This window comes from Calidris pugnax, unplaced genomic scaffold (genome assembly GCF_001431845.1).
Source record: "Calidris pugnax isolate Ruff unplaced genomic scaffold, ASM143184v1 scaffold39, whole genome shotgun sequence".
Classification (NCBI taxonomy): Eukaryota; Metazoa; Chordata; class Aves; order Charadriiformes; family Scolopacidae; genus Calidris; species Calidris pugnax.
In genome coordinates, this window is record NW_015090828.1 from 10,143,462 (window position 1) to 10,169,868 (window position 26,407).

Genomic DNA, 26,407 nt, shown 5'->3' on the forward strand with positions numbered 1-26,407 from the left:
ATGTGGCTGTTCCTTGTGCTGTACGTACGGGTGAACCCCAGTTTCTTATCTCCTCACAGAGAGGCCAGGTGAGATGAGCTGACAAAAGCCTAGCTAGGAAACCCTCAAAATTGAATTTAACATGCTATTTAAACATCGGGTTCAAAATAAGCGTGTTTCTGTTCTTACTGCACTTCATTAGTATGCCAATCAAGATCTGCCTCTGCAGAGCACTGTGTTTTGCTTGTGTTTAACTTCTACTAAGTTGTCTTCTCTAGGCACGTACCTATGGTGCTCATCACAGGTGAGCATTCCGCATTTCCTCTCTCAGGGTGGAGGTGGGAGGCCATCCTGTGTAATAGCCATAGAATCATAGAATTGTCCAGGTTGGAAGGGACCTTTCAGATCATCTAGTTCAACCATCACCCTAACTCTGATAAAACCCCATCACTAAACCATGTCTCTAAGCATTATGGCAACCTGGCTTTTAAAGACCTCCAGGGATGGGGCCTCAACCCCTTCCCTGGGCAGCCCAGTCCAAGGCTTCAGAACCCTTTCCTTGTCAACATTTTTCCTACTCTCCAATCTGAACCTCCCCTGGCACAACTTGAGACTATTTCCTCTTGTCCCGTCGCCTGGAACTTGGGAGAAGAGACCGACCACCGCCTCTCTACACCCTCCTTTCAGGGAGTTGGAGAGAGCAAGGTACATCATGTAGTCAGGTACAAGGTACATCATTAACTAAAGGATATTAAACATTAACATATAGGGATATTAAGTTTGCATATAAGCTTCCTTGATCTGTGGTCTGGTAGCACAATGAAACAGTGGTCTTTGATGGCTTTAAAATATTCATATATTTTTGTTGGAATTTTTTTCATTTTCTTCTGTTGCTCTCCTATGACAACTTGCCAGGGACCATAAGTAATGTAAAAGTCAGGGTTGCACAGCACCAATCCTCGTGGCAGATAGCACGTCTAGGGGAAAAATGTCTGGCATCCACTCTTAATCAAATTGAAGATTTTTCTAGGGCTTCATGATAAGATGTGTGCGGGACTAGCAAAAGGATTGATTTTTGCCGTTCTAATCACACCTGGTAGTGAGCTGATGCAAACTGAATGCAGATGAAGCACGCTGAGTTGAACGTCCTATGCTTTGGTATTTCTTACAGAAGAAACCCAGTCAATGCTAATTGACCACAGGTGTTTGTAGCCATTTACCAAACCTATGGTTTTTGTTTTATGACCTGAAATGAATGCGAGAGTATCTGTAAAATTTATCTGACGCTTCTAGCAAAACTCCCTGACGAAGTGCCTCATAAAGAATTCAGTCCTAAAGCTAATTGGGTCTCCAAACTTACCCTGTAAAGCTCATCATCTGGCAGAGAGGAGTGACCTCAGCAGAGGTTACTGACATTTCTGCTCCACTGGTTCCCTTTTTGGACTGAACCCGGTTAAGGTTAGATGGAGAGCTGAATTTTTTGTGTGTGTGTTTTTCTTTCCTGCATGAAAATCAGCTGGGGATTGATGGTGTGGGATTCCCCACAGTACTGGGACGTACTGGGCTGCCGTGGCTTGCAGAATGTTGTACCTCTCTATATTTCAAACCATGCTGCTTCTCTGAAGCTGTACGTACACTGGCGCCGACTCCAAAGTCTGCAAGAGCCTGCTGTTTCTTTTCAAAAGCTGAAAGCAAGGTTTCCTCCTTTCTGAGTTTATTTCCCTGGAAAACCAGTGCGAGTTGGCTGCTCCCCAGCATGCACCAAGGCAGAAGGAATTTCCTTGAGCTTGTGGAAATCTCACTTCATAACTCTGCTGGTTGTTTCATTCTTGATGTTTTACGTGCCAGGGATGTGTCAGTCGGCTGCTGTTTCCTCTTTATGCAGTATGACAGCAAGGTGGGAGAAGAGGGGTAAGAGGGACTTCTTCTAAACTGGCTATAACCAAGACAAAAAGGAATTGCCTAATGGGGTTGATAAGTGCTAGAGGCAGAAAAACAAACAGTAAAAACCAAACAGCAAAGCAACAGTCAGCTGCCCTGGGGGAACTGCTGAGGGTAATCCATCTGATACCTTCTCTTTCTCTGGTTATACAATCTTCGGCTGTGAGTGGCTGAGGGAAACAAAACCATGCACCCTGAAATCAGTGGGATTGAAATTCACTAAATGCTTCAAACTGCTTTTTAAACCAGGGTTGGGAGCCCTTTTAATACGAGAAAGGAGGTACTGTCCTTTTCAGTACAGGAAGATTCAAGTAATGAATCTAGAGACTAGGGAAAGGAATTCAGCTCTGCCTTGTCTTTGTGCTCAGGTTTCAAAGCTAACACAGCCTTAAATGTATCATGGTATTTTGTTTGGTTTCTGTGTTTCGAGCCTTCAGAATGCAAGGGAATTAAAATTCTCAGCCTTTTTTTTTTTTTTTTTTTTTTCCCCAGTAACCATGGGGGCTATATTAAAGAAATGGAATTCAAACCATCCTACTCCAGTAAAACAAAAATATTTTAACAGCGAAACCATGATCTGGTGTCACAAACTGCAAGGGAGAGGTTCTAGCCCCACTTTGGGTTGCCTGCTATACAGGTAGGAAGGATTGTGCGAAGTTCAGGTGAAAGAGGGAGTACAGTGGGCTGGTGTACCATGGCTGTCATATGTTTCAAGTAAAGGAGGAATAGTGTAAGTCTCGGGAAGTTGTTGACATTTGCAATAAAACTAAGAATATAGACTGAGAGAAGTTTTTTTTTGGGGGGGGGGGTTTGGTTTGTTGTTTGAGGGAAAAGTGTGGATGGTGGCAAGGGAAGCACATGTTAAAAGCAGTAAAGACTGCTTGATTAATGTACTTAACGTGTCTGTTAAACTGTTTCCCTTTCATTACCTCCTTTTCCCTCTCTTGCCTTTAAGCGTCTCTATCAAAGCCATGAAATGCAGTAATTTACAAGACTCATGGTTGCAGCATCTCCACAGCACCAGTAACACCTTTCTTCCAGGCACAATAAAGAACAATGGGCAGTTCCTTTATCTCTCCTTTTTTTTCTTTTTTTCTTTTTTTTTCCCCCCCCTTTTCTGCAAAGAATGAATCTCCTTCCTCCTCCCCCCACCTCTTCCTGGACACTGTGGATTACCTGTTTCTCTTTAGGCAGATGGGCAAAGGAAGCAGGATGAGAAGGGAATATTTATAGCTCACCCCCTGTTTATGTTCCTTTCCTAGCAGATGTGATGAGGCTCTGTACTAAAGATGGAAGAAGAGAAAATTCAGGCAGGAACGAGAAGTGTGGCAAATGAAGACCATTTGCTAATGTGTAGGTCCCTGCAAAGTGCTTCCACATGCAAAGATTAACACTTCCCACATCTTACTGGCATTGCCTTTTTTGTGTCCGTCTCCTGAGCCTGATTTTTAAAACAAAAAACAAAGAGAAACAGCTCTGCAGTTCAGATGGGTTCTCGTTTGCTTGACCTTCATCCGCAGAAACATTGCCCTACGGAGGCAGCGGGTGCGAAATGTTCTTTTAGGGGCAAAATCTGACCTCTCGAGTGGGCGTACTGGCAAAAAGAACAAGAAAAATGAGTTCAAGACAGTGGGATTTAATCAGGCAAGTGCTTGGGTCCTGGGAGACGAGGTGTATGGTTTTAAAAAAAAATAAAAGGCATCAGTTTGGACTTGTTGGAAATGGGGGGAGAAAATGGTGCTGGGGTGTGGGCCTGCAGCCATGCTGCAGGTACAAGGGATCTCCATGCCATGTTCCCTCCTCTCTCTGGCCAAATCTTTGGGGTTTTTGCATGCCCGTTTGCCACAGGGCAGCCAAGTGGTGTGGTGCGAGTGCTGCCTGTGCTATTTTATTGCATACCAAGCTCTCAAAAGGAAACATTGTGTGTGCCTCGAAGGAAGTACTTCACGTAATATTTACTATGCGAACATATCCAGAGGCCATAGTAAAAGGTTGGAGGAGATTTACCCTGGCAAAGTTGGTCTCAGTTTCAGGAGAAGATTAAGATATTTTTTTTTCAAAGGGAAATCATGGAAGCAGGCCAAGATGTCCACACAGGGCCCATGTCTTCTCCCTGTCCCCATGCTGTCCTCAGACCCCACATGAGGGACTGCTTTAGGTGTCCTCTTCATCTGAGGACTGGAAGGGTCTTGTCTGTGCTTGGAGTCATGCGTTGGTTCGTAAGAGAAGGATTTTGCAACCTTTGCTTTAATCGTTGCTGTGTTGGGTGCTCTGGGGCTGTGGAGGTGGGGTCCTCCTTCCACAGCCACGTACAGCCCAGCTCCTCAGCCCCGATGGTGGTGCCTTGGGGAATTTGAGGTAAAATAAGGGGGGAAATGCTGGAAGAAGGAGAGGAATGAGGAAAAAAGTGTGAGGAACAGCCCTGTGAGCAGTTAGGTGGGAGGAGGAAGGGAGGTAGGGTCCTCCATGGGCTGCTATGCGGATGTTGAAGATTAAGATATTTTTTTTTCAAAGGGAAATCATGGAAGCAGGCCAAGATGTCCACACAGGGCCCATGTCTTCTCCCTGTCCCCATGCTGTCCTCAGGCCCCACGTGAGGGACTGCTTTAGGTATCCTTTTCATCTGAGGACTAGAAGGGTCTTGTCTGTGCTTGGAGTCGTGCATTGGTTCGTAAGAGAAGGACTTGGCAACCTTTGCTTTAATCGTTGCTGTGTTGGGTATTCGAGGGCTGAGGGGTCTCTGTGAGGAGAGGCTGGGGTTGCCTCAGGCCAGTTCCACAGCCACGCGCGGCTCGGCCCCTCAGCCCCGATGGCGGTGCCTTGAGGAGTCTGAGGTAAAAAAAGGCGGAAAATGCTGGAAAAAAGACATGAATGAGGAAAAAAGTGTGAGGAACAGCCCTGTGAGCAGTTAGGCGGGAGGAGGAATGGAGGTGGGGTCCTCCTTCCACAGCCACGTACAGCCCAGCTCCTCAGCCCCGATGGTGGTGCCTTGGGGAATTTGAGGTAAAATAAGGGGGGAAATGCTGGAAGAAGGAGAGGAATGAGGAAAAAAGTGTGAGGAACAGCCCTGTGAGCAGTTAGGTGGGAGGAGGAAGGGAGGTAGGGTCCTCCATGGGCTGCTATGCGGATGTTTCCAGAAGGAACCGCTATTCCCCAGCACCCCTCAAGGCAGGGGAAGGAGTTGGCAATGAAGGGGTCGGGTGGGGGGAAAGGTGTGCCAATTTCTGTCTCTTTCTTGCTATTATTTACATTAATCACCTGTAAATCAGCTTTTCCCTAGTGGAGATTTTTATGCCAGTGGTGGTGGTGATTGGTGAGTGATCTTCCCTGACCCATCTTTTCGTCCTCCCTCCTCTTGAGGAGATGGAGGACAGAGCAGCTGGCTACAGTCAATCCACCACAGTTATATGTACTTAAATCCAGTAGAAGCTTACCTAGTGGTGCAAAAAATATTAGTAGTTATGATAAGTTATATGTCGTGGAGCTTGGGCAGCAGATTTCTGGTCAGAACAGGGTTTTGCTCTGTGTCTCCTCTGCTTGGCAAACACAGTTGGTGTGAGGGGAAGCAAAATGGGAGGACAAAAGGGGATCCAACGACTTAGATGAAAGTACCATTTCAGAGAGATCAAAATGTGAGGCTGAGTACAGGAGCAGAAGTAGCTGGAGCCCTGAAGTGAGGGAAAAGATCGATAAATTGAGCTCTTCGGCACTTTTGAGGTGGGTGGTTTGGGTTACTGTGATTGCACAGGGAAGCTCGCAGCAATTTTTGTCACTGAGATGCTGGCCAGAAGGTTTTAGGATAACTGCTGCTGGAGCCAGGAAAGACATTCAGTTTTTCATGCTGTGAGGGTTGGAATGGAGAGGAAAATAGCTGTTGCTTGTTGGAAAAGGTGAGCTGCTTCACTCTGACTTAAGGCAGCCTCATTTAAAGGAGTCCCTTCATACATTGGAAAATTAAGTGCTGCAGGTGGCACTTTCAAATGTGTCTTTTGAAGATTTCACTAATGGTAAGAAATTTTTAAACTGAGAACTCCAGGATATTCCAGGTAACGAGTGAGCAGAATGTTTTACCTGTCTTCTAGATTAAGATATTCACCTTTTCGGTGCTTGAGCTGTGGGGTTTTTTTTTTCTGGATAATTTCTTTTCTGATTTTAATTAGGGTTTGGAGACTCGGTGCCCCAAAGTTGTTGTTACCTCTCTATCTTTAATAATTCCATAAAATGCAGAAGAGGAGCTCTGCCAGATTGCTCCCTTTTGTCCCATCAGAGAGCACTCACTGATAGCTCAAAGGCTGTTTTTTCCAATAGGGCTTTGATTAACTTTGTTACCCACATAGAATTAAGATAGCTACATTGGAACCTATAGAGATGCTGTTATTTTTACCTTTGGATTGTCCAGTATAGACAAGGCTGGAGGAAGTATTAGTTTTAGACAAAGGACTGGGATTTTTTTTTTTTCCCCCTCTTGCTCCCTTAATCATTCTGGGAGCAAAGCTGCTGCGTAACCCAAGCCTCTTAACATGCATCTTACTGCAGATAAGACAGAAGCAAATGGATGTGAAAAGTGAATTCCTGCGTCTGTTCTCTCTAGACCCAGAAAGTGTTCTGGTGTTTAAAGCTTCTGATTTCGGTGGTCTGGATTTGGTGCTTTTCATACTCCACATACTGCTTATTTTTGAAGTGGGGGACAAGTCTGTCTTAACTGAAACCTGGATGTAGTTATTCTGCATCTTGTTGCTGAAGTGGTGAGCTGTCTGCAGGCAAACAGTCGTGAGATCTGGTCGGCAAAGCTTGAAACAAGTTCCTCTTCTCCATCCCGCACTGCTTCAGTCCCGAGCTTCAGCCTTCTGGCACGTTTCTGTCTAGAACTGTTGAATTGCAGATGCGTGATAAAGGGTTCAGACGTTCCTACCCATCTCAATTTTAAAACTACAGCCACCCTTCAGGAATAAAAATGATTGATGACTCCTTAAGCTCTCACTAACCTCAGATGATGGGAGATGGCATTTAGGTCTCTGCTGACCTTGGAGTTCATTTGTTCCTTTTTTTTCTTAACCGGTAGAGACTGTTTTCTTAGATACGGAATTTCTAACGGCAGCCTGTATCGCAAGGCGCAGTTCAGGACTGCAGGAGTGAGAGATATGTGTAGTGTAACCAGTGGTAGAAGCTTACCTAGTGGTGCAAAAAATATTAGTAGTTATGATAAGTTATATGTCGTGGAGCTTGGGCAGCAGATTTCTGGTCAGAACAGGGTTTTGCTCTGTGTCTCCTCTGCTTGGCAAACACAGTTGGTGTGAGGGGAAGCAAAATGGGAGGACAAAAGGGGATCCAACGACTTAGATGAAAGTACCATTTCAGAGAGATCAAAATGTGAGGCTGAGTACAGGAGCAGAAGTAGCTGGAGCCCTGAAGTGAGGGAAAAGATCGATAAATTGAGCTCTTCGGCACTTTTGAGGTGGGTGGTTTGGGTTACTGTGATTGCACAGGGAAGCTCGCAGCAATTTTTGTCACTGAGATGCTGGCCAGAAGGTTTTAGGATAACTGCTGCTGGAGCCAGGAAAGACATTCAGTTTTTCATGCTGTGAGGGTTGGAATGGAGAGGAAAATAGCTGTTGCTTGTTGGAAAAGGTGAGCTGCTTCACTCTGACTTAAGGCAGCCTCATTTAAAGGAGTCCCTTCATACATTGGAAAATTAAGTGCTGCAGGTGGCACTTTCAAATGTGTCTTTTGAAGATTTCACTAATGGTAAGAAATTTTTAAACTGAGAACTCCAGGATATTCCAGGTAACGAGTGAGCAGAATGTTTTACCTGTCTTCTAGATTAAGATATTCACCTTTTCGGTGCTTGAGCTGTGGGGTTTTTTTTTTCTGGATAATTTCTTTTCTGATTTTAATTAGGGTTTGGAGAATTGGTGCCCCAAAGTTGTTGTTACCTCTCTATCTTTAATAATTCCATAAAATGCAGAAGAGGAGCTCTGCCAGATTGCTCCCTTTTGTCCCATCAGAGAGCACTCACTGATAGCTCAAAGGCTGTTTTTTCCAATAGGGCTTTGATTAACTTTGTTACCCACATAGAATTAAGATAGCTACATTGGAACCTATAGAGATGCTGTTATTTTTACCTTTGGATTGTCCAGTATAGACAAGGCTGGAGGAAGTATTAGTTTTAGACAAAGGACTGGGATTTTTTTTTTTTCCCCCTCTTGCTCCCTTAATCATTCTGGGAGCAAAGCTGCTGCGTAACCCAAGCCTCTTAACATGCATCTTACTGCAGATAAGACAGAAGCAAATGGATGTGAAAAGTGAATTCCTGCGTCTGTTCTCTCTAGACCCAGAAAGTGTTCTGGTGTTTAAAGCTTCTGATTTTGGTGGTCTGGATTCGGTGTTTTTCATACTTCGCATACTGCTTATTTTTTGAAGTGGGGGACAAGTCTGTCTTAACTGAAACCTGGATGTAGTTATTCTGCATCTTGTTGCTGAAGTGGTGAGCTGTCTGCAGGCAAACAGTCGTGAGATCTGGTCGGCAAAGCCTGAAACAAGTTCCTCTTCTCCATCCCGCACTGCTTCAGTCCCGAGCTTCAGCCTTCTGGCACGTTTCTGTCTAGAACTGTTGAATTGCAGATGCGTGATAAAGGGTTCAGACGTTCCTACCCATCTCAATTTTAAAACTACAGCCACCCTTCAGGAATAAAAATGATTGATGACTCCTTAAGCTCTCACTAACCTCAGATGATGGGAGATGGCATTTAGGTCTCTGCTGACCTTGGAGTTCATTTGTTCCTTTTTTTTCTTAACCGGTAGAGACTGTTTTCTTAGATACGGAATTTCTAACGGCAGCCTGTATCGCAAGGCGCAGTTCAGGACTGCAGGAGTGAGAGATATGTGTAGTGTAACCAGTGTCTCTTTCTGTAAAAACAAAACGGCAGCATACTGATCTGGGGTTAATGAAACAGAGTTGTTTCGGAGACCTGAATCAAGGTAAAAGAATTGTCAAAGAGCTTAAATCCCGGGACACCTCAGCTTTTTGATGAGTCACCTAACATGACCAGTTTTTCAACCTGTTTTGCCTTTTCCCCCTTGCCTTGCCTCTCTTGTATGAGGGCAGGAAACTTCTGGAGCTAGCTTATACCTGTCAAATACTTATGGCCTTAAGGTAAAGTCTTTGCAAATGCTTAACTGATAATATCTTTCGGTTATGTAGCTATTTTGCAATGGGATAACACTGGGTTTAGTAGGTTTTAGGATTTTCTGAAAACTGCTACTAAATTTTTCGGCTGTCGTGCAAATCTGATAGAAGGGCATGCTCTTGATGTGCAGAATTTCAAAAATAGATGATTAATGATATGTAAAAGAAAAGAGTAAAGCAGTGAAAAGCATGTCTCTGAAAGTGCCAGCTCTGCCATGGGGTCAGGTAAAATAAGTATATAAACAGCGCTTTGTGCAGTACTCTCTGACAAGGTGGTTTTGTGTCTAACTGTATAAATTCTGCCCACCTATTGTTGTATTTTTAGAAGGATTAAAATAGGAAAAGGTGTTTTGTTGTTTTTTCTTAATTTCCCATAGGGTCTTTACCTCCTTAGGTCAAATTTGTTTCTGAAAACTTGCTTACATGTGGTGCGACTTCTGATCATTGAAGCTTCTGACTTTTTCATAATACAGTAGTGATTCCAAGACAGCAGATCTTCTTTTGTCTGGGATGTGAAGCTGTATCTGCATTTCACTTGGGTTATTTTTTGAATTTTAAAACTGTTTTTGTTTGGGGGAGGGGGTTCCTGGTTGTTCACCAGTAACACGTGGGTGTTTGTCAGTCCAGACAACTTGCTATTTTCAAATGTAAAAAGGCAAATTTGCCCTTTGGTTCCCAACACATAGGAGTGTGGTGGGTTTTATTAATGTTACTTTTGCCAAAACATGTAATTTCCCATTTCAGTTCAGCTACAGTTGTTTAATGCCCACTTCTCTTTTGCTGTTAGTTGCCTGTTTGGCCGGGCTGTGGGAAGCTGGAAATGCAATTGCAAGGTGGAAAATAGAAAATGACTTGACTGATTTTTCATTTCTCAAGACCGAGAAAAATGGAGTGTAAATACAGCATAAATGAGAGTGAATTTCCAGAGCTGTTAGTTCACTGACCTCCTGGGCCATAGGTCCTGCTCTCAAGAAAGACTAGTGTAGTTGAAACTATTCTCTATTTGCATAGCAGGCTTCAGAAGAAAAGTGAAATAGCAGATAATGCTATTTAAAGTTGATTATTGAAAGCAACCTCGCAAAATATGGAGGCCGGGGCAATTTGGCAGAGAAACAATCAACAGCCTGTGTTTTGTTTGCAAACTTGTGTTAGAAATTTACTTAAAAATCAAACCCTACCTGTGAGATACCTTTATAGAAGTGCAGGTTTGGCAGCTGTATTTTAGAAATCAACAAACAAACAGACAAAAAAATCCCAGACCATAGGAAGGCCCATATTGGATTGCAACTGTTGAAAAAAATCTGAGTGCTGGTCACTGAAATACATACCACCGTAGCCAGATGAGACCTGGTGTTGTACCTGGTTCTTTTTAAAAATTGGGTTCTTTTGTGCTGGTACTGTAATGTCAGTGTAGGGGGAGGATTAGTATATAGCTAGTATAACTTATTCTAGAAGATGGACTTTAAATCAGTCTGATTCTCGTTTTTCATGAACACATTAGTCCCTTGCAAAGGCTGCAGAACGTACGAACTATTCATGAGCTTTCTTCTCCGATTAGACTTTTTTTTCATGTAGCTCAGTATCACAATTCTTGTTTTCATCTTGAACAATTTGTTCTTCTATGAACAGGCGTGTTTACTACTTTTATCTTAGAGTTTGGCTTCCCTTTGTAAGGCAAGGAAAAAAGTACATGTGAGCAGAGAAAACAACCTACGAGAATGAACATCTTTATCCACAATTCCCTAACTTCCCCACTATTATGCTAAAACTTGTTTTTTAGAAAACCTTTCAAGACTGATTCGTGATTTCTGTGATTTGTACTTTCCATGTCTGTGTAGTAATCGACACTGATTTCTTAAAACTGATTAACTTGATGTGGCTTTAAAAATACATTTTTACATTAAGGGAAAAAAAAGAAATCACAGCTGTTCATGTATACATTCTCACTTTAAACTATGTACGTTGAGAGCGAGGTGTGTAGAGGTGAACTTGGCTGAGGGGGGAAACCCTGCTGGGTGGCAGATGGTAAGAGAAGAGGCTGTTCTTGACAGGCGCTCCTGGTTTGTGGGTACCCCTGCGGCGGATGGGAGGCAATGCCTGGCACGGGCATTGGGGTTGGTGATGGCGAGAGGGGGGGACAGGAGGTGGCACTGGGGTGCGATTCTGCCAGACTGTTGAGCGGCACTGAACATTTGTCCTTTTTGCTGTGCTTGTGTTTTCTAGGTGCATCAGAGGCTTTCTCCTTGGCAGAGTGTGAGAGTGGTCTATTGCAGTACGGTAGTGCCCTCTGATGGTGAGTACCGACGTGCAGAAACTCTTGGCTCACTTCTCACTTCACTAACTTAAATCATGTTCACTGACCCCTTTTCTGGTTGAGGCTTTTTTTGGCTAGGAGGTAATCCAGTTTTGAGCTAAGGAAGTGACAGAGAACAAAGTCAGTCAAGATAAATTAAGGAAACGCTCGACTTTTCTAATAACTGTCCTTAAAAATTCAGACGGGCTTTATAAAGAAAGATTGCGTGCAAATGTCCAATATTTTTTTTTTTTGTCAGACTTTTTTCCTGATGTGGCTGTGGGACTTGTGTGATGCCTGCCTTTCGGTGTACCCTGTGCCTGTTCAATTTACGTAACGACAGTGCGGTTCACACCAGCCACTTGCTCAAGCAGTTAAAAAGTACTGTTTGCTGCAGTGAATAAGTTGTGCAGCCAAGGCAATTTTATTCTTTTATTTAAACGCTGGGACAGCTCAGACATTAAGCTTTTTTAATAAGGTGGTCATAACATAAAGCAATAGAATGCCCTAATGGAACTTAAAAAATCTCAGTTATGCTACCATGCAAAGATGAAACAAGCAGCTGAGATCGCTGCCTGCTTAACATCTGCATGTCATGCACGAAGACTAGAGCACTTAATGCTGACTGACACGAGCAGTTAGTGGGTCCTCTCCCCATTAAGGCTCGTTAATAAAGCCTCAAAGCTAATCAAATAAAGGGTTCTGGCACATTTGCTTCCCCTGCCAGGACGGCAAATGTGTACAAACACAAAGAGAACGTGACTGCAGTGAAGAACTCAAAATAAAAACGTGAAGGCTTAAATAGGCAGAAGTGTAGAGGACAAATGAAAGGTTGAGAGGATAATTTAAGTGTGTAGCTGATTTTTAGCTCTCCTTGTATTATGCCTGAATATTTCTCTTGTTATTTCTTCCAGTAACTTCACCTTTACCAGCAGTAAATGTTCAACCATGACTTCTTTGGCCACACCCTTATTTTACTGTACCCTGTTTTGGCCTAATGTATTGCTTTAAGTTGTTCTTATTCAAGAACAGAAATCTTTAAAGAAATACTAATGACCTGTTACTGGTGCACATAGAGTTGAGTCAAAACTTTGTAGTGCTTGGTTGCAATTCATACCTCAAAGCAACTTCACGCTTAATGTGGCACGTAAAGCTTTTAAAATCCTCAGTTGTCTTATTTAGCAGCATCCTTGGCCATGTTGTAGGTGCCTGTAAATGGAAGTGAAATACCGTTGTATACTGTTACTTTCTTTTACTTGTCCTGTGTATTTAAACACTGGCTTAAAATTTTAACAGTGAAGATTAGTCAAAATTTTAGCTTTATAATTAGTAAAATGCCAAAATGCTTTGTCTGCTTAATAACTTGCAGTTGCCTTGGTGCAGGCAGGGCTGTCAGAGCAGAGGAGAGCAAGGCAGACAGCTGTATCGCACTGTCTTGTTAATAACTTCTACTGGAGCTGTCTCTTAGGTTTGTGTTACTGACATGTCCTTTAGATTTTTTTTTGTGTGTGTTTTTTTTATTTGCCTCTGAGCTCTTCCCTCTCCAATGCAGTAAAAATCTGACCAGACATTACTTGTGTGGGAGGTGATGAGAGGATCAAACTGGAATTATGGACTTTCCCCACCAGTGAATTAGGCTAGAAAATTACATCTACAAGCTTTTTTTTGTAAGGAGAACATAAAGCAGCCGTAATTCTAGACTTTACTGAGCCTGTCCCCCGAGAGAAATAATTTGGTCTTTAGCACTTCACCTAAGCTGGAAGTCTGAGCAAGCTTTTGCGTGTGCTACCCATGCTGATGACTCTTGGTGCAGTGTCACCGACTGCGTTTTATCACTGAGGTCTCTCTCTGGTCAGCGGAGGATGAAACTGCAGCAGGGCTGGTGCTGGTGGGCACTTCCTCCACAGAGCTGTCCTTGTTGTGTTGTGCCAATGGGGATACACAGGACAGTGTTGGTGGAAACGTTATCTGTTCCGCTCTACAATAAACTGGCTTGCTGCCTGTGTAATCAAGGTATTTTAAATAACGTTTTCCATGATTTGTGGTTATGTAGACAGCACACAAGTTCATGTTGTGTATGCTGCTCAGAGAACCACAGAATTCAATACTTAAGTGGCTATTTTAAGCTTCTAAAACATGTTGATCATTCCATCGGAGCCTGCTATCACAAGTGTAGCTAATGCTAATCTATTTCTTACCAGTCTCTTGCTAAAATACTTGAGTGAAAGAATGCAAAAATCTGATAGCTGGTGTCATAACAGCTGCTGATAAGGAGGTTAAAATTCTGTCTAACTGTCCAAATAAATTGACAGTTTGCTTTATTTTTTTTTTCAGTAAATATCTGACTGTTGTCTCTGAGCTTTAAGCTTCGAAACACTAAAGCTCCTAAAATCCTCTCAGGAGTCCGAGTCTTGAGAAGAGGCTCTTAAATACTGGGGCTTTTTGGGATGCTGTAGTTGTTTGAGATGTCCATACTTGGTCGCTTCCACCTACTCTGTAAACATGACATGAGGATTTCCGTGTCAGCACTGGATAGCAATCCCCTGGAAGAGGGGACAAAACATTTGTATGTTTGATTCAATCCATGAAGGCATGTGACAGTAAACTGAAAAGGCCGAGAGAACTCTTCTGGCTTTATAAAAGTGTACTTGGTGCATCCTTTCTCAACAGCCTCCCTTTTCAGGAAGGCATGTTGCCCCAAGACTTGTCCTAATACACGAATGATCTTGGGATAAACAATTTCATCATCTGGCAGCAAATCACTGAAAGGAGAAGTACAGGGGCATGCTGAGAAATAGTTTCCTTCAGCGGTTAAAATTACGTTATTTGCTTCTATTTCTACTTGTGTTGACTTCTTTGACCCAGCTAGTTTTGATGTTAGCTGCTTATATTGACTTGGCGTGTCAGTACGTGAGTTAGAGGAGTTTTAAGTCGATGGTGGGGTTCACAGCGTTGGCCAAAGCTACAACAGGTGGGAATACCAAGCCAGATGCAGCGTGGGTGGGTGTGACTTCAGACACAGCAAATGCTCTGTGCGATGAAAAAGACCTTACATTTTTTACATAAGAAAAATACGTAGCAATCCAAAGTGAATCATTTTTAGGTATGCTGCTATATCTTAGCAACTCCAGCACTTGGGGAAAATTTCGACTGTTTGTGACTCAGTAGAGGATTTAGGGAATATGAACTCTTAACTTTTTTTTTTTTTTGCGTATGGGTATCTTGAAGCACACAGGCTTCTTTTTGAAGGCTGTCTTTTTGGCAGTAAAATAATAACAGTTCGTACAGGTCACTACCATAAATTTTAGAGAGGTGCACTGAAATCCTTAAGAATGCTCTTGCAAAAGCTTCTGACAGCACTAAAGAAATGGAAAATGTTTTACCTACACCTAAATAATGATGTTCGTCTTCTAAAGTACAAAGTGTGTCGATCCCATGAATTTTAGATGAAATGACCTTGAAGCTTAAAGTCAGAGCGTTGTTCCTACAACCTCATACTCCTGACTGCTCTGTTAAATATTTGTTGTCTTAGGAGAAAGAGGAGGAAACCAGAAATAGACAAGAATAAAAGGGTTTGAAGTAGGTCCTTCCTTGATGCTTACTATTATACACAGTCTGCCTTTGTCTTACGGGCTATAAATCCTGATAAATTGCACAGTGTTTTGTCTTCTCTAGTCCAAAATACTTTGATTCTCAAAAACTAATCAAAACACACTGTGATGCCATATTGCAGCTTTTAGATATCATGTTGCCTTTGGTATAAATGTGATTGTGCTCAGACTAAATGTCTTACACTTTTCCACAAAGTCCAGAAAGTTTAGCAGATACTGCCAAGTTAACAGGAGTGAAAACCTCTGTTGTCTCTACATTTTTCTTTGCTGGGCACATCTCTTGATAAAAGATGAACCAAAGATTTAAAAGTCTCTTTCATGTTCAGCTTGTAACCATGTTTACTTTTTTCTCCACGGGACGAATACAGAACTACTACTGAATTTCACTGAATTTTAGAGTTGGAAGGGACCATAGAGATCATCTAGTCCAACTCCCCTGCTGAAGCAGGATTGCCTAGAGCTAGAGCATGTTACTCAGGAGCATCCAGGCGGGTCTTGAAAATCTCCAAGGAAGGGGACTCCACACCCTCCCTGGGCAGCCTGTTCCAGGGCTCTGCCACCCTCACCGTGAAGAAGTTTTTCCTCATATTTGAGTGGAACCTCTTATGTTCCAACTTGTGCCCATTGCCCCTCGTCCTCTCACTGGGAACCACTGAAAAGAGTCTGGCTCCCTCCTCCTTCAACCCTCCCTTGAGATACTTGTAGGCATTGATAAGGTCTCCCCTCAGCCTTCTCTTCTCCAGACTAAAGAGTCCCAGCTCTCTCAGTCTTTCCTCATAAGGGAGATGCTCCAATCCTTGAATCATCTTTGTTGCCCTTCGCTGGACTCAGAGAAGGTATGTTAATTTTTAATGATGAACTTGCATTTTTGTTGTCTTTGTAGAAGTGACAGTGGTTTACCAAAACGGGTTACCTGTGATTTCTGTGAATCTTCCATCCCGGCGTGAGCGGTGCCAGTTCACGCTGAAACCCATCTCGGACTCTGTTGGTGTGTTCTTACAACAGCTGCAAGCAGAGGACCGAGGAATTGATCGGGTCGCAATCTACTCAGCAGGTACCATTGTTTACAAACTGATTGATTTACTTGCTTGCCAGCTATTTTCATCCAGGGTTTTGCTCTCTAAGTAAAGGCTCGTTATGGTGCGAGTTCTTGGATGTTCCTGAGAAATTAGAAGGTAGAAATGCCATTCCTAGAGTAAGAATATTGTGAGCTGTCCCTGTCGGGGAGGCAGTCAGGTCTGCCAAGGAAATCTGAGTGTAGAGGGGAGGAGGCAGAAAACATTCATAATGTTTAGCTTACCTCCATTAGGGCTAATGTCTATGTTTTTGGTGAGTTTCCCACTATTTAGTATGAAAGGCACATGTAAAATGGACCTATGTAAATATTCTAATCAATTCATAAGTAGTGGGGTGTAATAGGTAGTACAAGTGAAACAATATCTTGCTTAGCTAGGAAAACTCAGTCATATTTCACTTACTGTCACATTTTGCTATGTTTTGCTTAGTTGCTACGTGTCTGCTAGCCACCAAAGCTCTGAAACGTCGTGAGGATGCCTTATGAAAGTGCCATCAAAGCAGATATTTCCTTAAAAGTGTTGGTCTGAGAGGGAGGCGTTTGCTAGGTTAGTGATGTCAAAGCTGTCTGATACCAGAGATTGAAATAAGCATTTCTAATGCTGGTGGGGAGAGAGGAAGGTCACGTAAGTGGATTGTCTTGCAAAACATAGTAAAATATTAAAACTGGGGGGGATGATGTGAACTGTTTTTAGTAAGATGACCCAAAATATTACAAATTTAGAAAAGCAGCTGCATACATAGCTGACATAGTATTTGCCATTTAAGGTTTCCCAATCTATGGATCTGTCTTGACAAAGAGTATTGTCTGTGGGAAAATGCGGAAGTCCAACAGCTGGATTTGAGAGGGCATTATAACTTAGCCACTGTATGTTTAGGTACTTGTTTCTACTATTTAATGAGTCCTCTGTGTTTGCCTTGCAGATGGCACGCGTGTCGCCTCCTCCACGGGCATAGATTTGCTTCTGCTGGATGACTTCAAGCTGATCATTAATGATGTCACATATCATGTTAGACCACCAAAGAGAGGTAAACCAGCCAGGTTCTGGCAAACGTCAATAACAAATTTCAATATTGAGTTCCCTGTTTAACTGCAGGATGCTTTATTAACTTGTACAACCATATGAAGTGTTATTTCTAAAGGAAACCTTGTAGTTTCTAACTCTGCCCTTGGAGTCTAATTTAGTGATATCCAAGTAATCAGAGTAGTCCGTGATGAAAAGCAAACATTCATTCTGCTTAAAGCCAGTACCCGCCATAAAAGAAATAAATAAATGTAATTTCTTTTCATTTATAAATTTTTCTGATTACTTTTCAGTAATTGTGGAAAAAAAATTGATTTAACTCATTCTCAAGGAGTACAGTATAAAAGCACCAGCTTCCCATGTGCCTATACTTACCTCTGAGAACTTAAACAAAAGGACCAGTTTTGGAAGCATATCTCTGCTTGTTGTTTGGCTCACAGATAGTGGGGGATTTTTGTCTACCTTATTGTTCTGTTATTGCTGTGGGCAATGACATGAAGTTTGCAAGCAGTATTTTTCTAAAAGGAATTTTTAGCCTTGTAGACAGGAAAACAAATTAGTGAGGATCTATAACTTGACTTGCATGTCCAGTTGAGGTTAGATGGTAGAAACACCTTCCCCTATTTATCTGGATGTTTTCCCCAGTGTTTGGGCCTTCCTCACTTATGCCTCTCATCAAGCAGTAGATCATGAACAAAATAATTCATAAGTGAAATCTGTGAAGGAAGTGTTAATGTTCCTTTTACCATCTTGGGCAGCCTGAGTAAGACAACATGATGCAGGAAGTTGATCTATCAAAAATCAGGAGACTGACCATATCTTTTGGGTCTTGGCCTACCCTGGGTAGCTGACTTCTAGGAAGATCTGCTGATACATGCCATCTTCCTCTGTAGATGTAGATAGCTTCCAAGGACATTTTTGCAATGAAAATAATAAAAATGTATTCTAGCTTTTTACTGTTCACAATATAAAAAAAAAAAGGTATCTGACTTGGGGAACTTTGTGCAGCCACTTGTCCGTAGCGTGCAGGAGTGTCTGGAACTTGGGAGTGCAACATTGGATGAGATGTTGTTTCTCCCTGATTTGTGGATTAGACTGATCTCCACTAGAAATGTGTTTTTTCCAGTCTCCTTAAGAGCACCTTGACGGAAAACTCTCCGTTAAGACTGGGCATCTAAATCACTGGATATCTCACACACACACAGAGTTATTCTCTGCTTTCTCACCCTGCTGTGTGTCCTGAATGGAGTGTTTTCACACACCTATAAGATATTGCAAGCCAGAGAAGTGGAGTGAGTATTTTAACAAGCTATCCCTTCCAACTCTTAGCCCCTGAGAGTGTATGATGGTCTCAAGGCTAGCTGGTCTAGTCTGTAATTTTTAATACAACTAAATGAGAATGCAAGCACGGTGTCTGTTTCTGCACTGGAGAAATTGCTGTCCCAAGGTAAGGCAATCCATGCGTTCCACTTACCTAATGTTTGGGAGAGCAACACCTGTGCCAGTGAGTTGATGTGGTTTTGGTTAGTTCACTTGTGTGATATACCCTTTGTGCGCTGGTACATGAGCTCCGGGATCACCTAGGTTACGTGAAATGCTGCCTCTGATTCATTTGCTGAGGAGATTTCTATAGTTAGCTTATATTAAAATGAATGTGCCCATAAATAGGCACTGAGATTAGTTCTGTTAGACTTTGCAGCTATTGCTTTTTCCATTTTCACAAAATCACCTTGGGTATTTTGAAATATAAGTGCCAGAACACTATAATCTTAAATACTAAGTACTTTTTGATGGTTGCTTCTGTAGGAACACAGAGGGGGGGAGAGAGGAAAAGCAGCCCTTTAGCTGGGAGGGGGGATATGGTGTGCTTTGTGTGCCTTGGCACAGACAACTGAGGCATTTCTTTCCCCTGAGCTGCTAGCATGAAAACTTCAGTTGTTCAGAGGTTTTTATAAATCCGAACTCTTTCACTTGTTGCTCATTTGAGAGTTGCAGACCAAGTCTAGAAGGATTGCTGCAGCTTTACCATGTTAGATCTGTTTTCTATGTTGATAAATCATATTTTGATAAGACAACCTAAGGTCCAAGCCTAAGGAAGCTACAAAAAAAAATATTTTTTTTTAGATTATTTGGCTAATGTCAAGTTCTTTTGCTTTAATTTGAAACTTGGGGGTTTTTCTGTATGGAGCATGTAATATACCACAAGTCACAACTTCTTCACAAGTTGATTTCCTTTAGGAATCCTTTTTGTGTTGAAATGCAGGAATTTTATTTTATTTTTTTTTTTTTAGATAATTTGGCTAATGTCACATTCTTTTGCTTTAATTTGAAACTTGGTGGTTTTTCTGTACGGAGCATGTAATATGCCACAAGTCACAACTCCTTCACAAGTTGATTTCCTTGAGGAATCCTTTTTGTGTTGAAATGCAGGAATAAAGGCAGTTTCAGTTAGTGGCCCTGTTACTGTCTTTATTTAAATATACTGTGAGGGAGAATGTCATTGTCCTGTAGGCACCACAGCATGGGGTTACCCACAGAGAAACAATTCCTGGCGTTGGTACTCAAAATAATTACCATAAAACTGCATGTTCTGGGGTCACTATCCCAAGATCTTCAGCCGCCATCATCAGTAACCGTGGTTACTGATGGTCTGAATTCTGGCTGTTCCTTGACAGCTGGTGTGATGCATCATACAAGTTCAGTTGTTTACTTGTCTGTGTTAAGTCTTGTATATAAATATGCATCGGAAGTAGCTGTTGATAATCTGGCAAGCTAATAGTATGTATCTCTTTTCCTTGTTCTTACCAAATTTTAGGAATATCCTGTAATAAAGCCTTTGGAATAAATTGTATTGTCTTAGAGTGCTGGAGCTCTTCCAAAGGCTTCTTTGTTGAAAAGATAGTTTCCTGCATTTCCTGCGTAGACTAATAGCAGTTTCTGAAGAGTATATGAGAAGTTCCATGGGTAAATGTACATAAAACAGTCTCTTTTTTTTCCTAGAGCTCTTAAGCCATGAAAATGCAACGACGCTGAATGATGTCAAGACATTGGTTCAGCAGTTGTACACCGCCTTGTGCATTGAGGAGCACCAGCTGAACAAAGAGAAGGAGCTGATAGGGAGACTAGAGGAATTGAAGGAGCAACTAGCACCACTAGAAAAAGTGAGAAGTTTCTCATTGTGTTTTAACTGTCCTCCAAATGCAGCCTTAATTTATTTCAGGGTTTTATTTAGGTTCCTGGCATGCTTCAAATAGTTTTAAGAACACTGAAGCAGAAGATGCAGTAAGTGTTTACCAAGCCGTGTCTGTTTCTGGTTTCTATGGAAGTATTTTGTTTCCTTGCTTTATATAATTGGAAATGAACTTGGTAGTAAATAAAGACTGGGATTAATGCAACAGAACATCTCTGAACACAGAGAAATAAGCAGCTTTGCAAGGTATCCAGAGCATGCTCAGATTAAAATATGGGTGATGGCAAGATACTGATAGAAAAGGTGTCTGGATTTGTTTGCAAAACCTAGATTCAAATCAAAATGTCTAAAACAACTTAGGATTTAATATAAATACAAGGTATTATTTTAACGTATCTCATAATTATGTTAACATATTATTTTTGAGAATATAAGTTGTGTACTTCTGTCTCCTGCAGGTAAGGATGGAGCTCAGCAGGAAAGCAGAGAAGAGGACAACCTTGGTGTTGTGGGGAGGCCTGGCTTACATGGCCACTCAGTTTGGGATTCTGGCCCGCCTCACCTGGTGGGAGTATTCTTGGGACATTATGGAACCAGTCACCTATTTCATCACCTATGGTAGTGCCATGGCAATGTACGCTTATTTCGTAATGACTCGCCAGGTAGGACTTGTTGTGCTGACGTTGACACTTCAGTAGAAGACTTGCTTTGAGCTCTACTCCCTAGAAAAATAGGAAAATTGTGCCTGTATGAAGTCTCTTTGCCCCTTCCTTATCCTGTCAGAACCTAGATGCCACTTGATTTAATTTGTGCTGTCCAGGATGGTGGTCTATGATTATGGGTTCTTCTGGTGGTGGTCGTTGCTGCTTTCCTGCTTGTCTTACTATAAATGCTTATGTATGTTGTATGATTGACTGCTTTAGCTGTACAGTTTCATCTGCTGACAGGTAATGGTTTCTGCACCCACCCACACACACATAAACATTGACTTGCACTGGGGGCCTCCAAGTGCTGTGATTTATCAGCCCAAATAAACTATGGGTGCATGAGGTACCTTCTGAGTTCCAAGGAAAAACACATTCTGACATGAGATGGTGGCCTTTTTAAAGAGACAAACACGCAGGGATCACATTGGAAATGATTTTGTGTAGGTGTTTCATGGATCTGGCCTCGCATCCAGATGAAAGATCCTTCTCTGGAACCCAGTAGTTGTGACAGACTCTGTGTGAGTTTCTAGTGCACAGTTTGTCTCATCACTCCCATTTATACTTCATAATCCCACCTAAATAATGAGGGAGAGAGGGCTCAAAGAGTCTCTGCTGTCAGAAGATCATCAGAACAGATGCTGCAGGAGTTCCAGAGTGGTTGTCCCAGGGGTCTTTCAGCTGCATCATTTCAAGGGCTGAAGACACATGTGCTGCCATAGCTTTTGCCAAGTGCAGTTGGAACTTCTGCCATGTTTGAACTCCGATTTGATGCTTTAATTGTCATCTGTATCAGCTAGTACCTTTTCTGCCAGACCTTAAAATCTCAGTGTTTCAGGGTTGGCTTGATTCTGGATGCAGCTGTTCTCCACCGACAGCCCTGATCATTGGACACATATCAGACATGCAGGTTGTGTGATGTTCCAGTGCAAGGGAGAGTTAACTTCAGCAGAGGCAGACCTGTGCTTTGTAGAGGCTGTGTGGGATTTGGTGTGAACAGCTCTGCACGCTCTAAAAAGCTGTGACTTTTTGCAGTAGATTATCCCTGGCAAAACCTGTGGTATTGGGTTCTTGTTGTCGCTTGCTTAGCTTCGTTAAGATTAACTATTGCATGTTTATGACCTTAAGAAAAAGAGAATAAGGACCATCTTACAAAGGCTTATTCTGATATTTATAGTTTTTTCTCCCCACAAAGTTGGAACTCTGAAATGTGTTAGGTTTTGTTCTCCCTGCACGGAAGGATTCACACATTGGGGAGGGGAGGGAGGGTGATGGTAACTCACTGCTGGAGTGTAACATACTGGTAGAGAAGCAAATGCCTGACTGTACTGGGTCTGGCTGGGATGGAGTCAGTGTTCCTCATAGCAGCTGGCTATGGTGTGTGTTTTGGATTTGTGACCACAAATAACACACCAATGTTTTTGCTATGGCTGAACAATATCAAGATCTTTTCTCTTTGTTATTGCTTCCCTCACCACTGGCTCCCCCAGGAATAGGCTGAGGGGTGGGTGAGGTGTTGTGAGGGGACACAGCTGGCACAACTGGCCTGAGATGACCAAAAGAGATATTCCATACTATGTATCTTCATGTTCAGCAATAAACTGGGGGGAAGTTTCTCTAAAGTGCTGGCACAACTGGCCTGAGCTGACCAAAAGAGATATTCCATACTATGTATCTTCATGTTCAGCAATAAACTGGGGGGAAGTTTCTCTAAAGTGGCTGTTGCTCGGAAACTGGCTGGGCATTGGTCTGCTGGTGGGAGGTGGTGAGTGGTTGCTTTTGCATCACTCCTGTGGGGTTTTTTCTTCACTTATTAAGCTATCTTTATCTCGACTCTTAAGTTTTTCTTGGGTTTTGCCCTTTTGATTCTCTTCCCCCATCTGGCTGTGGGAGTGTGACTGACTGGGAGGGGGCTTAGCTACAGGCTGGGGTCACGCCGCCACACTGGGCGAGCTCAGACAATGCTGTCTGGTCTTGTGCCTTCACTGACAGAAACTAGTCATCCTCCCCAAACACATCTGTTACATACTGTGCTGATGGTGTCCTGTGTTGCATTCTGTTGTGGCTTTATTCCTATCTTCTCTCTTGTTTTTTTTTCTTTTTAGGAATATGTTTATCCAGAGGCCAGAGACAGACAGTACTTATTATTTTTCCATAAAGGAGCCAAAAAGACACGATTTGATCTAGAGAAATACAATCAACTCAAGGATGCAATTGCTCAGGTAACAAGAATTTTTCCAGAAATAAGACAAATTACTGCTTGCTAGTTCTTAGCTGCTATTAATAGATGCACCTCAAACAAGAATGGATGTATCTTAAGTTTTCAGCCCATTTTCTTGTCACAGCCCCAGTGCAATCACTGAATTAGTTTTGATATGCCCAGGAATAGAACTGCTGGATGTGTAAATCAACGCGAAATGGTTGCCTGTATCTGTCTGTAAGGGCCATTTAGAAACTGCTGGCAAATCTCGAGTTGCTTCAGGCACTTCATGCCTCAGAGGAGCCTAATTCAAGATTTCCTTTCTTCTCAGCTCCTACACACCAGATGGATTTAGTGAGAAATGAAGACTTGCATCCATTCAGTTCATATCTTTCTGACATAGCACCTCAGTGCACTGGGTTGCAGTCCTGGAAAATAATGTTCCAAAAATTTAGCTGTATTGTTAGAGGCAATGGGGGCAGATTTCTCATATTCTGGAGAAGGACATTTTTGGCAGGCTGTCCACATTGCAGGATTTGTTCAACAAAGGAGTCAGGTAGTGATCTTTCCTCGTGTTTCTGTGAGCCTTTCTGAAGAGGGATGGCAAAAGCAGAAAAAGCAGAGCTACCACATTCTTTTTTCACTGCTCCATATCATTCTCTGTTTATTTCTAGGCTCTGGAAATGAGAGTGTAGGATATCCAGGGCAAGATGTGTTCTTCCTCTGTCTTGGAGAAGGAGCTGCGCAAGGAGTAGAGGGAGGTCAGGGCTAGGATCTCTTGGCTTCATGAGAAAACCCAAAAAGAGCTCTGGGTTTTCTCATGCCATGTTGAATACCTTACCCTTGGGTAGCTGTGTTTTCTTGGAGCTTTTCTTCTAGAATCAACCATTCCCATTAATCTAGTTGTTTGGTGTTTTGTGGTTCTTTGTTGGTTTTGGTTTGTTTGTTTGTTTGTTTTAAAAAAAAAAAGTTCCAGTGAGTTTATGGGCATCAAATCTTCCCTACCGTATTCCTTTTAAGTGTCTGCATGTAGACAAGTTTAGAGAAGTACAGAGCAAATGTCTTTCAGTAAGTGCTGAAAATGGTTTTCCCAAAGATGAACCTGTGACTTTGCTTTACTTTTTGAACGTTTCCCTTCTGGACAGGAAAAACAAGGAAATACGGAAAAGCTTTCCATTCAGTGAAAAAGAATTGTATTGGATGAAGGCGTATTGAGAGCTTGTTCTTTATAATGTATCTTTTACTTTTAGGCAGAATTGGACCTTAAGAGGCTTCGAGACCCACTGCAGGTTCACCTGCCCATCCAGCAAATTGATGAAAAGGACTGATCAGCAAAGAAGTTCTGAACCCCGGCAAAAAACCTGTTCATAGCTCTTGCCTTTTTAATAAAAGCATTGCAGGTGGAAGCTGGGAGGTGGTGTGGGGGTGGAGGGTTTTTACCTTTAATCAAGACAAAGGACTGTAGGGGGGGGCATCTCTTAAATCTGAAGATGGGACATTGTGGAATGTTAGTTCTCAAAAGGGCTTGGCAAATAGTCACCTTTAAAAACCGTCTGAATGGCAATTGTGTACAAATACAGGATTGGGGGGTTCATGAAAAGAATGTAATGCTGGGGTGTAGGGGTGTCTTCTTCCAGCTTTGCAGGGTCTGCCTCTCGATAAGACACCAGCAGCCTGCTTAGCTTTTTAAATTTTCCTTTACCTGATTCAGATCTCTCTCTTTCTCTCTCTCTCAAAAAAAAAAAGGATTAAAAAAAAAAAAAGAACAAAGAATCCAAGCCACCTGGAGCTATGGCTGGTGATCAGAACTTGCACTCCACCGCCATTAACACGCACACTTCTGATCAGACCTGGTCTCTTTTATAAAGTTACTACAAGACTGCTTTCTACTGGAAAACCGTGAGCTTCCTTTTCCCAGCCCACCCCATGTGCTCCACTGACTTCCTCCTTTGCTTATTTGTAGCACAGATTGATTGTAGCCAAGTGAGAGAAGGAATGAGTTTTCTTCTGGACATTTGATAATTGATATTTTGGATTATTCCATAATAACTATATAAACTTTGCGTCCCAATGCCCTTGAGCTCCTTCTAGAAATCAATGGCAGCATTGCATGAGAGGTTTTTTTATATTCAGTCTTAAGGGAGGGAGATTCTCCTCTTCCTACCCCAAATCTGATAGCCACCTGGACTATGAAATTATGAATGTTTAAAGGATTATGGAACTGTTGCAGAATCGTGACTCCTGCTTAAATGAACAGTTTTGCAATGTGGAATAATTAAACTTGATATCTGACTGCTTGTGTAATGGGATAAAAAGTCTCATATTATGGTCAAATCATTTTCCTTGCCCCAGAGGCTTTTTGAAAGCCTGGGGCTTTTACACAGTGCAAGACACAGAACTGCTGCAGTTCTCTAGCACTTTCCCTGACTTAAGTAGCTTTAAGTGAACTTTGCACCCACAGGTCAGAAATTTGTAGGAGTGGCTAATGACATCTCCTGTTCTTAGCTAAAAGAAGTAGAGGAAGGAAAGTCAACCCATTGCCCCCTCTTCTACCCAAGGCTGGCTGATTTCTAAGCAGATAAACATCTCTTCATTCAGAGCAGGTCAGTCTGCTTTAGCATCCTGCTGATAAATACTGTGGAGACAGGATGAAGGCGGGAGAAGGGCACCAAGCTTTATATACAGAAAGGTTGGCTGCTTTTTTTGATGTTTCACTACTACTCCTCACTGTGTCCTGGAAAGAGGCTTCTGGGTTTTTTTGGAGAACCATGTTTTAAAAAAAAAAGGAAAGAAAAAAAACAAATCAGTATTAACTAGACGCCAGGTGCCTTGCAGATGTGAAAACACAACTGGGATTGCTGCCTTTTCTCACTCAATGGCATGTTGGACCGAATGGGTGCATGTTTCTAAGTTGGTTTTTTTTTTCCCTTCCCCTTTTCCTCTGTCTTTCAATTTAATTACATTGTGTGATTATTTTTTATCTGTTTTATCCTGTTTGTGTGGTGAGTTTTAAAGGGAAAAAAAAATGAACACGATCCTGTAGCTGAATCCTTGGTGTGTGTTTGGGATGAGGGAGGGAGCATGGAGAAAAGTCCTTCTTTAAAAAACAAAACCTGAACATGTGTAAAATCCTGTATCATTTATGAAATATGTATAAAAGAGCAATGTACTTCTGGAACAATAAATAACTATTCAATTTTTGAA

General features: G+C 42.2%; 1 protein-coding gene across 1 annotated transcript; it reads left to right on the forward strand.

Annotated features, from left to right (window-relative positions):
- Window positions 1–26,407, forward strand: MCU (mitochondrial calcium uniporter). Its single transcript, XM_014940359.1, has 9 exons — window positions 1–24; window positions 592–708; window positions 11,330–11,399; window positions 15,894–16,064; window positions 17,009–17,113; window positions 20,110–20,270; window positions 20,758–20,961; window positions 23,109–23,225; window positions 24,454–26,407. The coding sequence occupies exons 1-9, from the start codon at window positions 1–3 to the stop codon at window positions 24,529–24,531; spliced, it is 1,047 nt and encodes a 348-aa protein (XP_014795845.1). The 3' UTR covers window positions 24,532–26,407.